This window comes from Budorcas taxicolor, chromosome 19 (assembly GCF_023091745.1).
Source record: "Budorcas taxicolor isolate Tak-1 chromosome 19, Takin1.1, whole genome shotgun sequence".
Lineage (NCBI taxonomy): Eukaryota > Metazoa > Chordata > Mammalia > Artiodactyla > Bovidae > Budorcas > Budorcas taxicolor.
In genome coordinates this window covers 39,705,801-39,723,253 of record NC_068928.1, presented here as the reverse complement: position 1 = coordinate 39,723,253, position 17,453 = coordinate 39,705,801, and the positions used below count along the sequence as shown (strand labels likewise).

Here is a 17,453-nt window from a genome sequence, read left to right as displayed (position 1 = left end):
CAAAGCACACATAAAATGCAACAAAGCAGTCTCTGCCAGTCCATCTTCCAGGCACCCAGGCTGGGGAGCAGGTGATAAGGGGAAGATTTACCAAAAGCTGAGGCCTGAATTCTGGGCCCTGGTAGAAGGCAGTGAAGGGATGATGACTTGGAATTGCCCAGGGAATGGAGAAAGATCTATGGGCACTTAAAAGTTCTCAGTATCCCTTTTGCCCAGATCTTAGGGTCCTGCCCTGTGGGTTTCCTATGCCTAGGGGAGAGGGTCTAGGGAGTAGAATTGTGAAGGATGAATCTGTCCCCCATTTACTGGATTTCCCAATGCAAGCTCTCCCATCCCACCTCCCGCTGGGTGTATGGGGGAATGACTGGCAGGGGTAGGCATCAGGCAGCAAGTGCCCAGGGACTCTGGGCATCAGCCGAAGTTGGGCAGACAAGCAAACACAGACCAGCCTTAGTCTTCTAAAAGTCAGAAGCCGCAGCCCTAGCAAGTGAGAAGCAGGGTACAAAATCGGGTGTGAACAGAATGGATTTCTGGAGAACATCAATGCCTCCTCCCACTTCCTTCCAGGAGATGTAGGGCTGGGTGCCTATGTGCCAGGCTCAGGGTGGGCAGGGCGCTGTGGCTCCTCCCCAGGTTCTGCAAAGCAAGCAGAGGGACTTAGGGCCTGGCCATGCCCACCAAGATCCCAGCCCTGCCTCCTCAGCCCCCAACTCTCAAGTCTCACCATTCAATGCTGGGTCTTCCACTTGGTCCTCAGAGCTTCCGTCTCTCTGGGGCCCATCCAGAGGAGGCGGGCGCTCCCAGGGACCCTCCAGACCTTGGCCATAAGTTGTCTTCTGCCCAGCTGGGGACAGGAAAGAAGGGATAAAAACACGAGCTCTGAGTATCCAGCTGGCTGTCCTAGAACATGAGCCAAGTCCAGCCGCTGGCTGAGACTAAGCTTTCTGAGGGTGTCACAGTGTGGTGGAGTGAGCGCTGGACTAAGACAGTGCCTCCAGTGACTAACCGCATGTCCTAGATAAGTCATTGTTACCTCTCCAAAGGGGTTGGTAGGAGGGAAGTTCTGTAGACTGCCTTAAATACGATAATAGTTAACACCCAGTGCCAGCACCTAGGAGCTGCTCCAGGCTTGGCGGCAACTGATATTTGTTCCTTGGTCATCTTGCCATTTGACCCACTACCTTGCTGCTTTCCTGAGAGAACAGTCTCCTCTCACCTCTTCACCTGTTCTGGGAGTGTCAGTGGGAGTCAATTCAGCTCTTCCAGCTGAAGTTTTGCTCCCACGGCTGATGCCCCCACCGCCAATACAGAGCAGAGGCCTACGCTATCTTGAGGCGGGGTGCAAAGAGTGGACACTGCAGGCAGGGATGGTTGTTATTTTTCACCCCCATAAATAATGGGACCAAAACACTGAGTGTGCATTCAGAGGGTTAGAAGTGGCCAGGCTTGGGAAAAATAGCCCTGGGAGGGGCTGAGATCTTCCTGCCTAGGAATTCTTTGGGTCTTGGGACCCGGCTGTGTAGATTTTGGGATCTGGGGTGTCTAGCTCTGAGGCCTGTGTAGGTCTTAGGCCCTTCACTGGCCTCTCTCTTCCCAGGCAGTTGGGGTTGGTTCTTGAATCCTAGATTCTCCATCCAGACACTAGAGGGCACCCTCTCACCTCCAGCCTAGGAAATTAGAAAAGAGGGAGAGAATCACAGGTTCCTGGAGAGATCTATCAAGCAGTCCTGTGTCTCCCAGCAGAGACCACATCCTGTATCCAGAAATGTAGGCGATGGGGGCCCTGGACACTCTTAGTCCTCTATCCCTCATCTCTTTACACCTCCCAACGGCCATGGATGGGAAGTCCTTTCTTGGGTCTAGCCTCAAACCTCATGTAGCCTTGCCTTAATTCTTAGGGAAGAGAGGAATTACTAGGGAAAACCTAATAGGGAGAGGGACGGAGTCAAGGATGGGAACAGCCCAGGTGTCAGGTAAGGCTGACTGCGAGGCATCCTGTGGGGTGAGAGAGTGAGAAGGCCCTTTACACGTGGGAGAAATTGTAAACTGGGAGAGGTGTCCCAGGACACTCAAGGAGGACCCCACCCAAGCCCATGGTTGGTGAAACTCTGGCTTCACAGCCCCTTCCGCTTACCAGACCCCCTGCTGCCCTTCAGGACTTCCGCCTGGCTGTCCTCCTCCTCCTCCTCTTCATCCTCCTCCTCTTCCTCCTCCTCTTCCTCTCTCGGGTAGCCCAGTTCCCGCAGCTCCCCCAGCTCATCCTCCTCCTCCGAGGCCTGGTTCTCACCCACATTGCTGATGGACTGCAGGTGAGACTCAGCAATGCGCTGCACAGCTGGCACAGACGGACCGGGAAGGCACGGGTCAGCCAGGCCCGAGAAGCAGCCCACGGCGCAGGAGAGGCACGCGGCCCAATCCCCAGCCTCCTTCCTGGGGGCCTGGGGCAGAGCTCACCCCCTCAGGGGTCTAGTTCAAACACTACAGGCTGTTGGTCAGCCTGCTGGGGGCCAGACCAGGGCAGAAGCAGCAGGGGGTAGACTCTTGATCATGTTTTGCTCTTAAGCTGTCCAAAGATGCTGGGCCCCAGAGGCCGGCCCCAGGCATCTCCCCACGCCGTAGGGTGCCAAGCTGGACAAGACCAGGCGGGCACAGCAACAGCTTAACATTCCTTGGCTGGGGAGCTTGTCTACCAGCTACGGCCGCTGGAGAAGGTACTGGACTGGTGGGCCGGGCCCTGGGCCATTTGTCCCTTTCAGTTTCTAGGGCAGTGCCCAGCCTGCTCACTGCTCACCCGGATCCTGCCTGCCACCCCATACTGGGTTTGGTCCCCACTCCCTGGCACCGCTCCATCATAGATGTTACTCCACACACCCCTGCCCCAGGCTCTAAGAGGCAGGAACAGTTCTGAGACTGAGGACATAACAGTCTGCAGCCAGTGACGTCCTTGCCTGGGGATGCAGCCTGCTCAGACACGGCCCCCACAATCTTGACCCACATCCCCAAGCTTCAGCTCCCTGTGCAGTGACCTAGAAAGCGGCAACCACCACCCACCCCCCCAACACCACCAAGGCCTGCTGGGATAGGACCTAGGAAGGGAACAGTGTGGGCAGCTGGAGAGAAGTTTCCAAAAGATGGAAAGGACGAGGGGGTTCAGAGAAAAAGGCCAGGGCTGGAGGACTCTGGGAGAAAGGGAGGGGTGAAGGGGACCCTGGAAGGCGTGGCCAGGGCAGAGGCAGCAGGGGGCCAGGAGCTGGTGGGATTTTAGGGCTACTAAACTCGAGGCCCAGAGACCAGATGCTGAGGGGCTAGGGGCTGGGGTTGCTGCAGCTGCTTCCTAATCCGTAGGCAGCCCTCTCAGAAAGCCCGAGAGGGCAGATCCAGGCTGGAAACCTCCTGTACAGGGAGCAGGGCCTGGCGCTCCTGCCAACTCGGGGACAGGCACAGAGGGTGTATTGTGCCTGCCTGCTGCCCCATCTGGCCCAGACCTCCACCCGGTGCTTCCTGCTAACTCTGGGCAAACTACCCAGGCAATAAAAGTGCAATAAATTGCCCTGCCCTGTCCTTGGGGACTCAGCAAAGCTTCACCTTGAGTCAAGCGCAAGAGCTCGGCCTCGGAGAGCCCCCTTCAAGCCAAGACTCGGCGTCCGCCCTTCCTTGCGGACTCTAGGCTTCTCCCCCAACAAATCCCCCAACCCTGCCAGGGGCTTTCCTCTGCCCAGAAAGGAGTGAAACCCACAACATACAGTGCCCTGGAAGTTCAGAAGGGTCCTCTGAGGGTTGGGGAAAGGAGGAAGAGGGAGAGGAGGTGGCAGCTCAAGCAGCCGGGGGAGGAGAGTTCAGTTCTTCAGTTCGTGAGCCACAGTGACAACAATAGGTGTGTGCAGCCCTGTGCAGCGCCCCGTGAGAGCCTCCCGCGTGCCTCGCCTGCCTCGTGCCTCTCAGGGCTCTCTGGGGTCTTGCCCCCACTCCCTCCCGACTGCCTGCTTCTCGCTCTGTCTGCAGCTCTGGGACCCTGAACTTCCCCCCACTCAAGTCTCCCTTTTGGAAGCTCCAAGGTCCCCAGCACAGCCCCTCTCCTGGCCCCCTCCCATGGCCCTGCTGCTCCCTACTCAGACCCTCCCAAGTCGCAGCCCAACGGGGCCGTGGGCATGGGGTGGGGCGGGGGGGCACATTTCTGGCCAAGGGAGGCTGCCTGGGAAGCACCCTGGTCTGTTCTCTTCACCACCACCCCCCACCCCTGCTCAAAACCAAGAGTCCAAGGGTGGTTCTTCCCTCTCACGTCCACTTGCCCCCTACTCAGCCCAGGGTGCAGAGGAGAGAGACTTCTCATGTTCTCTCCTGAGAAGACGGCACCTCCTCCCTCATGCCTGCTTCAGGGGCTGGCCTTCCCCACATCCCCACAGGTTGGAAGGCCTTCCAAAAGTTACACCCAGCGCCCACTTGCCGTGTCTCCGCATCCCCTCTCCTCTCTTCAGTCTCTCTGCCCCCAACTGAGGCAGGCCGGCTGACAGCTGCACCTGTTGACCTCGGCCGGTGGTTGGGAGCTCACTAAACCCAACGAAGGAGCTCTCAGCACATCCTTCCGGCCTCCCTCTCTCCCTCCACGGGAGGAGGGGGCTGGCCAGGCCAGAAGAGCTGGAGCTGAGCTGGGGGTGGGAAGGCATCCTAAGGCTTAGCGAGGAAGGGACCCTCCCCACACCCCCACCTGGCCCACCTACTCCACCAGGTGTCTCTGCCTCAGCTCCTCCGCTGGAAGCCAAGTCTCCAGGCAGCCCTGAAGACCCCCTGTGATCTCACACCTGCTCCTCCCTCTTCCTGGAATACCCTTCCGTGCCTGGCTTGCCTGTTGAATTCCTATCCATCCTTCAAATCCCGTCTCCCAGATGCTTTGAGGTGAAGGGCCCCAGCAGGGCTGAGGCTAGATCTTACCCTTATTCCACCCCCACCAGGGGGGCTTGGCATACACTGGGTGCTCCATAAGAGAGTGCTATAGGTATGACCTGCCTTTGGGGATTGAAAGGAAAAGCAGGAACAGAAGAAGCATTGGTGTGCAGACCTGTGCAAAAGGCCTGGGAACCGGTGGGGAGAGCAAGGGGTGTGACCCAAAGAAGGTGCCCTGGGAGGGGGGAGGCGGTGGAGGTGGTTCAGCGCATGCTTGCAAAGGCGGCAGAGAGCCAGAGAGCTCTTTATGTCGAGGCCTACATGTTACGTACCTCTTTTCTTTCAACCCGAAACCTGATTTTCAGACCCACACCACCCTTTTCAGCCTCGGGGCGCCTTGTTTTTCCAAGGCCACATTAAGAAAGAATTGGTCTCTAAGTAGGGGTTGGGGTGGGTGCACAGGACAATCCCTCCCCATCAACAAAAGCTCAATGCTCCCCCCACCCCGCCCTGCACACCCAGTGTCAGCCCAGTTCCAGGGGTCAAGGGGACAGGCAGACCATGGGTTGGGGGAGTACCTTTCAGCGAGGGGGGTGTGTAGGCACAGGGATTGGGTCTCTTCGACTTGAGGTGGTGCCCCTCTCCTGAGGCTCTCTGCCGGGGAAGTGCCAGGTTAAATGGGCTCACAGAGACCCTTCCTGTAACCCTCCCTCCACTCCATTCCCCCCGACCCCGCCAGCTGCCCAGGGCAGCTGCATTGACTGGTCCAGCCTTGGCTCTAGGTCCGGCGCTGCTCCCACCCAGGCTGAGGCCGCCTGGTGGCACCATAGCCTGAGCCAGGCTGGGACCCTGGATTCTGGAGGCCCAGCCTGAGTCTGAGCAGAGCAAAGACAAGGGGTGGAGGAGATCTGCATCCTGGCACCAGGCGTTCTCACCAAGGTGCCAGTTGATATGCTAATGTCCTCCTGGGTGGCACCGTGAGCTAGCTGGGAAGTAATCCCCTCCATCCCATCACAAAGGGCCTGGCGTCCCTCCTTCCAGCTGCCCCTGGAAACTCACCTGGTGGGGTGAGGCCTCCTCCTCTGAGGGAGGCCACCGGTGACCGAGCCAGGAAAAAGAAGAGAGAAAGAATCCGAATTATTGGTATTTTCCCCCAAATTCAGTCAGTCTCTGGGCCCTTTCCTTCCCAGTGTTGGGAGGCGCCTGGTCGATAAATGAGCCCAGTGGAGTTGGGCTCCTGAACCTTAACCCCCCATTCTCCATTCAGTCTCCTACTCAAGGGACTTTGGCAGGGGCCCCCAGAAGGCATCACAGTTAGGGTGGGGCCAGGACTGGGGGACAGGGAAGGGGCCCACCTGGTGAGGAGTGCTCTGAGAGCCGGAACAGCATGGCAGGGGTTGGTCTCCTGCGCCGGATCTAAGGAGACAGAGACGGGAGAAGGGAGGGCAGGACAGACCCTTGCAGCCCACTCCCCACCCCCACCCAGGCAGCAGGGAACAAACTGTGCTTTGGAGTCCCCAGGGAACCTTTGAATCAGAGACTGTCAGAGCTGAAAGGGACTCCAGAGCTCACCGAACCCCCTCGTTTTACCGAGGTGAAAACCCAAGGCTCAGAGACTTTAAGCAAAGAGCTCAAAGCCACACAGCATGCCAAGGCAGAGAAGAGCAAGAAAAGCCCACCAGTGGCTGCCAGCCAGTGCCCATCTCTCTCCATGGCTACTCCAGATCCGCCACCTCCCTTCATATCTTCCCCTGCCATGGCCCTCCCTCTCCCCTTTATGAAGACATCAGACCTCAGGACCCAACGCTGACTGTGGAAGATGGCATTCACGTGGCCCTGCCCACCTAAGGTCAGCTCAAGGGCTCCAAAGAAACCAGACCAAGCTGCAGAGGGAGGCTGAGCCTGAACAGCAGGCACCTCCAACCTCACTCTGAGGCTCAGGTGTGCGCCTGAGCCCCGGACTGCCCGGGGCCTGGGTCTGGGCCCCTCTAGCACTATCACTCAGGCTGTGGAACTCTTCACCCAGTCCTCATAAAACCTCCAAAGTTGCCCTCCTTGGTACATGAGCCAAGCTGAACAGTGGGGGGGGGGGGGGGGCACTGAGTACTCCCAGTAACTCCCCCACCCTTCCCCCTAGCTTGGCAATCAGATCAACAGTCAGTTAATTAGGTCCTCTTTGAGCTCCAGGGAAATGCACAAAGAGAACCAGGTGAATTAAACTGAAACTGCCACCTCCCCCTGCCAATCTCCCAACACTGCCCTCCAGATCAAAAGCTGCTTGGGCTGGGGATCAAACCGGTCGCCCAGGCCCACCCCCCTCCACGCGGTCTCTCTGCAACATGACATGCCCCTGCCCCCCATCCACTGCTCTGTTGGGTGCCAGCTGCTTCTCAACAACAGCAACAAGTGAATGGCTAAGTGGAGGAGGGGAGGCGCCCGCAAAAAAACTCATGTCTCTTTCCCCATCACGCCCCACATCTCATGCCCACCTTTGGAGGCCTCTGGTACCCAGTGCCCAGGCAGGCTGTCCAGAGGACTCAGATGTCTGTGTGAGGACTTCTGGCTTCTGGGATGACTGGTCATCATTTCCCTCTCCACCCGCACCCCCAGCCCCGCCCATGTTGTGGCTTTATCTAGAGGTCAGGACAAAGCTCGGGTGATCCCAGCCCAGGTGTGCAGGGTGGTACTAGAGAGATGGCCAGAGCGCGCGGCAGGCGGGCGCAGGCCCGCTCTGTGTAACGGGTCAGGGGGCCATGTTTGTCACACCAGTGGTCCCCGGGGGACCGCAGGGAAGGAGGACACTGCAGGGTCCAGAGGACGGTCATCCCCCTCCGGGGCCGCCCGGGATTCCCCAGCCCCAGGATCAGGTGCGAGGCCCCGGGAAAAAGTTACAGGAGTCTCCGGCGAACTTCACGCGCTGCCCCGCGCCCCCGCGGCGTCAGAGGCGGGCCGGGCGCCCGCGTCTCCCAGGCCAGTTGCGATCCCGGAGCGCAGAGGAGTCGGGGAGTGGGGGTTAGGGTAGGGGGGCGCTGCCAGGGGTGGGGCGCAGCCCCCTTACCATCTCCACCTGGCGGGGGTCGAGCTGGCTGGGGGGCGCGGGCACGGAGAACTGGATCTTCTTGCGGTCTTTGGGGTCCATGGCGGGCGGGGCGCGCGTCGTGGGGTCTCGGGCTGCGATCCCGGCTCCGCTCCCCGGCGCTGCTCCGGGCGCCGCGGCGGCAGCGGGTTGCGTGTGGCAGAGAGGAGCGGGAGGGCTGTTCACGCACAGATACAGATACCGCGCGGGCGAGGGGAGGGCGCGCGGGGGCGGGGGGCGGCCGCCGGCTCGCGGCTCTGGGGCTCCTGGGTGCCTCGGTCCCCTGGCGCCCGCGCCTCGGGCTCGCGGGGCTGGTCTCTGTCCCTCCTTCCCTCGCTCTCTCGGTGCCTCTCCAACCTTCCTCTATCTCCCTTGCTCCCTCTCCGCGAGTCTCCCTCCGTCTCCGCCTCGCTCCGTCTCTCCGGGTCTCGCCCTCCGGCCCCAGCCTTGGGGTCCCCAGCCCGTCCCCTCGGCCTGGGACTGGCGCCCGGGCGCTTGGTGGGAGGGCTCAGGAGACAGTGGCCAATGAGCGCCGAGGAGCGTGTTCTCGGCCGGGAGGAGGGCGGGGAGTGCGAGCCTGGACCGAGGGAGCGGCCTGCGGGCCCCCTGCCGACTCCCCAGAACTTGAAGCTACATTATTGATGGAGTCCAGCAGGGAGGATAATGGGGGGAGGCCGAGGGGAGAGGGGCCGCGGGGACCTGGGACTCTGACTTTAACCCCTTCCTGGCCTGGGTGCTTGGAGTTTCATGGGGAGGCTGTGAGGTCGTGGAGAGAATAGCACCAGCGTGTCACGCTGTGAAGGGGGGTGTCCTAAAAAGCGAGTGAGCGTGAAGCAGCGGGGTGTGCGTGGGAGGACACATGTCAGTCATCATGGCAGGGAGTGTGTGAAAGTGAGTGCCAGGGGCCCTGTGGTGCCTAAAGCTGGGGAGTGTGTGTGTGTGTGTGTGGGGGGGGGGGTCCGTGTGGTGAGAGAGTCTATGTGAGTAAGTGTGTCAGAGTGTCAAGGATGCAGGTGTGAGTGGCAGGGTGTGGGAAGACCGTGTGTGCACGGGGGAGGGGGCAGAGTGGGGGAGGATGTCAGAGGCTGTCAAGGTGATGGGCAGGCTGTGCCAGCTCGCACGGGGGGTGGGAGTACCCTCTGCACAGGTCCAGCCTGAAGAGTAGAGGGGGGTAAGGTTGTGATCCTGGGAGGGCTCTCGTGGGGGCAGGGGAATGTGTCCATGCTGTGAGGTACCCTGGATCCACGTGTCTCCTGCCTGTTCTCCCCAGATATGATGTGGGGGAGACAGAGCCAGCTCAGGGGGATAGAGTTGGGGGAGTTTGGGTGTACACGTGCCATCACGTGTGAGTTTGGTGCAGGAATAAAGCAAGGGGGAGAGGTGTGTGTGTGCTCATTTTGGAGGTGTGAGCCTCTCTGTCTCTGCAGAGGTGTTTGCGTGTGCTCTGAAGAGGGGAAAGGGGAGGAGATGGCCCTGTCATTTAGAGTGTCCCTGTTTATTTATCATCTGGTGCTGGGTACCTTTGCAGGAACCAGTGTTTCCCTCTTCTTTGGGCCTGGGGGCGAGGGTCTGAATGCCACTCTGAGCGGGTGTGTGTGTGTGTGGACTTGTACGTGTGTCTTCCTGGGACTCTGTTTGCCTTGGCTCTCTCCTCTCCTGGTCACTCTTAGGCCTGGAACAATCAGAAGTCCCCCTCCCCCAGCCAGCAACTTTTCCACTCCCAGGCCAAGCATGCTGGGCCCTTGGCAGAGCGAGAAGGAAGCAAAAGGCCAGTGGAGTCTTGTGAAAGTGGGGTCAGGGGCACGGCGCAACACCCCAGAGTCAGCGCCTACCCTGGGGATGAGGCGAGGGAATGGGAGCACAGAGCTTTGCCCATGGGTGCTGGAAGGCCTGGCCGCTGGGCACACTGCTCCCCCACCCTCAGGCCTGGCCCAAGTCCTGCTGTGTTTGTTGACTTCTATGCTTGTGGGGAAACAGCCAGATGCCAGGTCCCTGGCCCTGGGGTGTTGCCTCTCTGGCAGTCCCTGGCTTGGCCCAGACCCCTCTGTCAGACGGGTTGTGGTGGGAGGTAGTAAACACCAATTTGGCAGTGCCCTGGAAGGCAAATGAGGAGGTCATGAGGGTCAGAAGGGGCACAGGAAAGGCACGGCCCAGGCAGTAACCTGTGTGGCCACTAGGCCGAGAGAAGGCTGAGAGGTCTGTGGTTTCCAGTGCTAGGCAGGTAGGAAGGTCCAGTGTAGGGTGAAGGGGACAGAAGACAGCTGGACAGTTAATGAGGGGACAAGGAAAGGGAGTCATCACTCCCAGGGGAACCTCAGGGCCCATTGGAGCTGAGAGGGCCTTTGGGACCACGGCTGACGAAGCTCCTTTGGCCAGGGAGGGCCTGTTGACAGAGGTTCTGCCGAAAGGATTGGAGTTCTGGGTGGCCCTGAATCAGGAAAAGTTCCCTAGACCCAGGCTGGGGCAGCTGGAAGGGAGACTCTCCTCTCCTGGGTAACCCTGAAAGAGGGGGTCTTTGCTGTTTCTTCCAACCTTTACCCAGGCACCTACAGCTCTGGCTGCTAAACCCTGGGGTCAAGCGGGATGGGGGAACTTGGCTCACAGGGGTACAGGCACAAGGAACAGACAGGAAGGAGAAGGAAGGAAGGCAGAGACAGGAGGTGAGAGAGAGAGAGGTGGGGGAGGTAGGAAGTGTGGAAAAGAAAGAGCGAGAAAACGCATGTGAGAGATGGAGAGACAAAGGGAGAGAGAGGAAGCCTCACGACAGAGAGAGGCAGGAGACAGAGATGGAGAGAGTAAAAATAGCTCCGCATTAAGATAATTGCAGCTCACAGCTCTGCCCTCCGTTAGGAATTAAATGAGGTTTTATTACTTTGATTTTTCTCTCCTGGATCCTACGCGACTTCTCAAGAACTTGGGGAAAAGTTTTTCAGGTGGGTGGCCAGGTGGCTGGGTCTGTGTGGGTGACAGAGGAGGAAGGGACAGGGACTTCTGGGGGCTGGGGGAAGTGTGGGCAGGAGCAAGGAGTGGGGAGGGTGTTGCGAGGATGGAGGAGTCCAGCTGGGGCTGGGAGAGGTGGCCAGGGTCAGGCATATCCCAGAGCAGCTGAGAAGCTAGGGGCCAGGGTGACCTCCATTCTCTCTTAGAATTAATCATATGCAAATGAGATGTAAAAATAACGTGCCACTCCTTGGTTATTATTCTTGAGTTAGAAGCACAGGCATTTGGGTCCAAGGAACAAATTCAAGACCTTGTTTGACTTAACTCCAATTAAACAATGGATCTTTCTGCTTGGACTAACCAAAAAAGTTTGTCATAGGGTGTCTGTTAATGTACAGAGCAGGTCTGATCACACTATTTTGAGCACACCATTTCTCTCACATCATTGCCTGGTGCCTGCCACAGCGCCCGGCATACAGAAGGCACTACATTCACCTTCTCTGGAAGCCTGAAGCCTTTGCTGTCTTCGGGGGAGGTAGGGAGAGTGGCCAATCGTGAACATTCCCTCCCTTCTCCCAGGCAAGATACAGTCTCGTGGACAGAATATAAACTGCGGAATTGGACAGACCTGGGTACTGTGTGATTTTAGACAGTAAATGTCTTAGCCTCACTGTGCCTGTTTCCTCCTGCCCCCAAACCCACCTCACATGGTACCTGTGATGATTCAAAAATATACAGTTAATAAAGTCCCCAACCCAATGCTGGGCTCCTGGTCAGTATTCACTAAAGGTTCCAGCTTCTCTAGAGGGTTTCTCTGATGGCTCAGATGGTAGAGAGTCTGCCTGCAACGCAGGAGACCCGGGTTCAATCCCTGGGTCAGGAAGATCCCCTGCAGAAGGGAATGGCTACCCACTCCAGTGTTCTTGCCTGGAGAATCCCCATGGACAGAGCAGCCTGGCCGGGTACAGTCCGTGGGGTCTCCAAGAGTAGGACACGATTGAGCGACTAACACTTTCTCAAGAGCACTATGGATGCAGTTCCGGAAATGGCCAGCAGGTGGCAGGGTTGACCAGGGTTTGGGCTGCCGAGCTGTTGGCATTGCGGGTCGGTGGCTGGACATCACACTCCTGACCTTGGCACAACGGAATTGAGTTTAGCTGGCTGGGTTGACATGTGGCAGCTGGAAAGGAGGTCCCCCGAAGTCCTGGGAAGCAATCTTAGAGAAGCCAAGGAGCGTTAGCAGGGCACACTGGGGCATCTTTCCTTGCCACTGCTGGTGGTGAGGAGGGGGGCAATGGGGAGGGGGAAGAGGATGTTGGGGACTCCAAGACCCGCCTCTGAGAAAACCCCTGGACACCGAGAGGAGAGAGCAAGGGCACTCGCAGTAGGGACACTGGTGACACCAAGACAGGTGGCAATCATCTGAGCATTCACTGACACATTCATTCTTCATTCATCCATCATCCAACCCTTGGCCCATTCAATAAATTCACATTGAGTGCTTTTTAAAAAAACTATTGAATTACAGTTTATATACTATAGAATGGATCAGTAAAATGTAAATTAAAAATACATTTCTATGAGTTTTTGAAAATTTTATTCAACACATGACCACTACCAACATAGATATAGAGCATTTTCATCACCCTCAAATGTTCTCTTTTGCCCTATCCAAGCCAATCTCCCCTCCCCCGCCTCACTGGGTGTATCTTAACTCTTAGCACACTATTTGGAGACATGTCCTACCCACGATCCGTCTTTGCATCATCACCTTCCTGCTATAATGCCCAGAATACAGCAGCACAAATGCTGTAGAGGTAATGGCTTGAGGAGTGAAGCAATAGATAAATACATAAGTCATAGAACTGGCAAAGCATGGCATATAGAGAGCACTACTCTGTAGTGGATACTGGGCTAGACCTTTTATATGCATTAGCTCATTTAATCCTCAGGAGATTCGCTCCATTTTACGGATGAGGGAAATGAGGCTCAGAGCTTCTGCCCACAGCCTGGGTTCAAAGGCAGACCATCTGACTCCAGCATTCCCACGCTTACTGCTCTTTAATACATTCAGGATGGGCGAGTAGAACTCTTACATGCACTGAACTGGGCTTCTGTCTTGCTCAACACTGGTCCCAGTTTCTCTCTCTCTCAGCCCAGGTTGGACAGATCTGGGTGGGAAGCAAAAATCAATGTGTGGAGGCTGCCCTCTGGTGACAGATAAGAGTACAGCGGTATCTGTGCCCTCTGGCGCCCCCAGGTGGGATGCTGATGAGAAGAATGAGCAAACCGACAGCCCACAGCGGGAGCAGCCTCGGCCCGGGCACCTGGAGACCCCCTGCTCTGGCCACTGCCTGGTGCCCCCCGAGGTGCCAGCTGAGGCTGCCCCCAAAGAACGCCAGCTGCCGGAGCCTGCCGCCTCCCACCCCCTCCACCAGCCTCACACACACTCCAATCCCGGTCCAGTCGGCTGCTTCCATTCCCTGAAGAAGAGGCCCTAAAGTTAAAACAGCTGTTAATTTATAAACCAATTTTTCCGTGACTGCTTAATAAATCGCCAGCAGCTGCTCTGCCCCCCCTCCTGCCCAGGCACCCGGCCCCGAGGGCTGCATGGAGAAGCTCAGAGCCGCCGCCAGCCTGCCCCTCCTGCCTCCTTCCCCCAACTCCCTAACTTGCCCCCAATCTCCCAGGACCTGGGCATGTGTGGGGAAAACCCCGATGAAACCCCAGCTTCTCTGGGCTTCAGTGGAGTGGAGAGGGGAGGGGGATTTTTCTGTAGCCCAAAGGCCATTCCAACACCCTCTAACCCCCAACCCACGACTGCATGTTCCAGAGGGTAGGTGTCAAAAGTTTCTTAGTTCTTGGGGAGATGCAGTGTCCCTATTCCCTAGAGAAGTTCCCTGAGCAACTGGGAGGTGAAGGGACCCTGGACTTATCCCTGAGTGCACTGGAATCTCAGTTCCCAAATCAGGGTGGTCTCCCTGACAGATGCTAACAGACTCACTGACCCTGCTGTTCTCTCAAGGCGGGAAATGGTGGGGGGCGGGGAGAAGGAATGCTGGGAGAGCTCCCTGTTCTGGGGAGATGCCCACACACACTCAGTCCCAGGATAATGAGAAGAGGGATCTGGGGCTTTAGAATATACACTTTGCCCAATTTCCACTAGCATATAAAAGACACCATGAAAATCCACACGGGGTCGGGGGTGGGGGATCTTGTGAATGGCAGACAGGAGGCATGCTCTTTTTATCTGCAAGTTCCAGGTGAAATGCCTGCTGCTACTGTATTCTGCTACTGACTCTGCTAGGCAAAAGGGTCAATCCGGCCATGCCCCTGTAGATACAAGGAGCTCAGCTGGAAATGGGGAATTGTGTAGTAAAGAACATCAGATTGGGAGTTCGAATCCCCGTCTCCCACCTACTAGCTGTGTGACCTTGGGCAAAGAGCTTCTCTTTCCTTCCTCAGTGTCTCCATTTATAAAATAGGGATAATAATTACACAACTGTAGTGAAAATCAGAGGCATACAAAGTTCCTGGCACATAGTAGGTGCTAACAGTCATGTAACAGTGTTAGCTTTCTCATCCCTCTGCTGGGAAGAGAGCAGAGATTGGATCTCCTAGCTCCCCACAAATAGCAAATCTTGGGGTGGGGGTGCTCAGGAGGTTTCCAGGGGTTGGGGCAGATAGGCAGTCTGGGGACAAAATTAAGAAAACTAACCAGGATTTCTGACTTCTATGGTCCTGACTGGGCTCTCTCATTCTGGGCCTTTCTGTTCCCTCACACTCCTCTATCCCCACCTCCTCCTGACTCAGGTAGCCACGGCCTTTCCTGAAGGAAGAGCTTCCACCCCACCCTACTCCTGGAGCCCACACCTCTCAAAAACCAAGTTGTTAAAACAAATCACCAGTCCAGGTTCGATGCATGTCGCAGGATGCTCCGGGCTGGTGCACTGGGATGACTCAGAGAATTGGAATGGGGAGGGAGGTGGGAGGGGGTTCAGGATGGGGAACACGTGTACACCCGTGGCGGATTCATATTGATGTACAGCAAAACCAATACAGTATTGTAAAGTAATTAGCCTCTAATCAAAATAAATAAATTTATATTTTTTTAAAAAGCAAGTTGTCCCCACAGTCTGTCTAACTGAAATCCCTTCCATTTCTTCTCTTGTTCTAGTAGCTGTCAGGCCCTTTCCTGCCCCACCCCCAGAGACCTGCTGGCCTCTGTGGCTCGCAGCCCGCCGGTGTGAGCCTGGCTGACTACATCCTCCCTGTGTACCCAGAGCAACTTAGTCACCCTCTCTGAGCCTTGGGTTCCCCAGCTCTAGATTGGGGAGAATCCCAGTCCCTCCCTCTTGGGTTGCATGAGACACCACCCATGAAGTTCTTATCCTTACCACAGGGCCTGGCTCTCTACAGGTGCTGAGGACATGATGGTGGAGAGAGAGGTGGCAAAGGGTGGCAAAAAGAACCTGGCTGTCAAATCCCACTCCACTCCTTGCAGCTAAGTGACCTTGGGCAGATTGCTTACCTGTCTTGTGCCTGTGTTTGTGTTTCTCCATCCATGAAAGGGCCTATGTCTACGTCACTAGGGCGTTGTGAGCCACCTAGAATTCTCAGAACAGGTCTCCAGCTGAATAAATGTTCCCCCGAATTAACAGTATGGTGAGCTGCTGTCACTATTACGGGCCCCACTAGAGCGCTGATTCTCTTTAAGCCTTGCCCCACTAGGGGCATGCCAATGCAGAAGGTTGGAGGGTGGGTAGAACTGGACTAGAGACTCTGGTATTGGGGATCCCGGCTCAGGACAGGCCCGAAGCCTCCACTTCCTCAACGTTCCCACCTCTGACCTCCCCCTAGACCCTGGCTTGGGCTCAGTCAGGAGGCACAACCGTCTGCCTCCCTGAGTCAATGGTCCTATGAAGCTGCCAGCCCCCTCCCTGTGCTGAGGTTCTGACTACCTCCCAGAAAAAAAAGAAGAGTCCCAGGGGCCCACTCAAGCCTAGGACTGCTCTGCCAGGGTGCCAGCTGGTGCCCATGGGGGCGGGGCAGCAGCTTGATCATGTGGAAAGGAAAAGTTGGAGGTACCCCCAGCCTTGGTGGCCCCCAGCAGAGACAGGACAAAACAAGATTAGGGGACCCAAGACATCCTAGAGGCTTTCTGCCCCTGGGGATCCGCTGGGGTGAGAGCTTAGCTTGGCCTGCCCGGTGCCTTAGTTTACTCAGCCATCCTGGAGATAGAGTCTTCATTTCTGTTTTCCTGGGGCCCCAAAGGCCTTGGCATTGGCCTCTCACAGCTCCTTGCCCTCTTTCCTTTCTTAAAGCAGCCAAGCTCAGCCTCCTCCTCCTCCTCGCCCAGATTCTCTCCTTAGAAAGCACCCAGGAGTACCCTTAGCCGGGAGGGGAGGAGAAAAGCCAGCCCGGTGCCGGTGCCGGAGACCGCCTCTGCAGGGCGCAGGGCTGCACCTGCGGAAGTGCCCAGGGCCGGGGTCGCCCCGCGCTCCGTGCCCCGTGCCCCTTCTCGCCGCCACTGGCCCTTTAAGAGCCTCTCCTCGCGCTGCCGTCCCGGATCAGCCAGAGAGACCATTAAAATTTTATGCAGAATGAAAATGGGCCAGGTCTCCAGCTTCCTCGCTCCCATCCAATGATTTATTACTCGCAAATACCACAGAACTAATTAGTATAGTAATTAATTAATACGCATTTGCATATTTGCATGTGCAATTAGTGCAGTGGAGTGATTACTGGGAGAATGAGGGGCCCCGGATTGTCAGATGTGAGGGGGAAGTGGCCTGGAAAAGAGTTAGTGGGAATGAACTTTGTAGGGAGCGCGAAGGCGGGGAGGGAGAGGGAGGCGAGCGGGGCGAGGCGGGGGGACGCCGGGGCGCTGGGCCACCTCTCGGGGCGCGGAGCGGCCGCGCAGGGCAGCGCAGGGTCCCGGCCCGCCCGCGGCCACCGGACGCCGGTCGAGGGTCGCGACCTGGGCGCCCCCCGGCCCGCCCGCGGCCCCGCCCCGCCCCCGCCGCGTGGCACAGCTCCAAGCGCGCGCCTGATTGTTATGCATTGTGTTTCTTGTTGCGAGCGGAGCCGGGCGGAATGGGGCTGGCACAAGCTGTTTCCCTGCCACGCGGCGGTGGCACCTTAAAGGGGCAGCGTCCTCTTCCCGCAGCCGCCCGCTGCCGCCTCCGCCCACCCCACCTCCCAGCTGCCCGTCTGACCCCTTTCCTGGAGACGACTGGCGGCCGGGGCCGGGCTCGAGGCGAGAGGGCGCGTGCCGAGGCCTCCCAGGAGGCGACGCGGCCCCACGGGGCTCGGGGCGCGTGCCGAGGGAGCCCAGCGGCGGTAGGGCAGGCTGCGAGGCGGGAACCGGCGGCCGGGGCGCGCTAGGTCCTCTGCTGGGCGCGCGGCGGGGGTGATGAGGAGAGATCCGGGAGAGAGCTGGAGTGAGAAGGACAAGGAGGAGGAGTGCCAGGAGCTTCCTCATAAGACACCGCTTGGCTTCCAGTCCTCACAAAGATTCTGTGCGGCAGGGCTCCTTATTCCCATTTTACAGAGG

At 57.8% G+C, this 17,453-nt stretch overlaps 1 protein-coding gene across 1 annotated transcript; it reads right to left on the bottom strand.

Moving 5' to 3' along the window:
* Window positions 1-173: 173 nt before the first annotated feature.
* PPP1R1B (protein phosphatase 1 regulatory inhibitor subunit 1B) lies at window positions 174-8,054 on the bottom strand. The gene is made up of 7 exons (XM_052658658.1): window positions 7,940-8,054; window positions 6,237-6,297; window positions 5,941-5,963; window positions 5,460-5,535; window positions 2,135-2,335; window positions 725-844; window positions 174-636 (listed from the first exon to the last, which is right to left on the bottom strand). The coding sequence occupies exons 1-7, from the start codon at window positions 8,018-8,020 to the stop codon at window positions 587-589; spliced, it is 612 nt and encodes a 203-aa protein (XP_052514618.1). The 5' UTR covers window positions 8,021-8,054; the 3' UTR covers window positions 174-586.
* Window positions 8,055-17,453: the final 9,399 nt, after the last annotated feature.

Coding starts and splice junctions, on each gene's coding strand:
- PPP1R1B (XM_052658658.1), bottom strand. CDS start 8,020: ATGGACCCCAAAGACCGCAAGAAGATCCAGTTCTCCGTGCCCGCGCCC. Junction 6,298..7,939: donor ACCCCCGCCAGGTGGAGATG/GTAAGGGGGCTG, acceptor CTGTCTCCTTAG/ATCCGGCGCAGGAGACCAAC. Junction 5,536..5,940: donor AGGAGGCCTCACCCCACCAG/GTGAGTTTCCAG, acceptor CTTCCCCGGCAG/AGAGCCTCAGGAGAGGGGCA.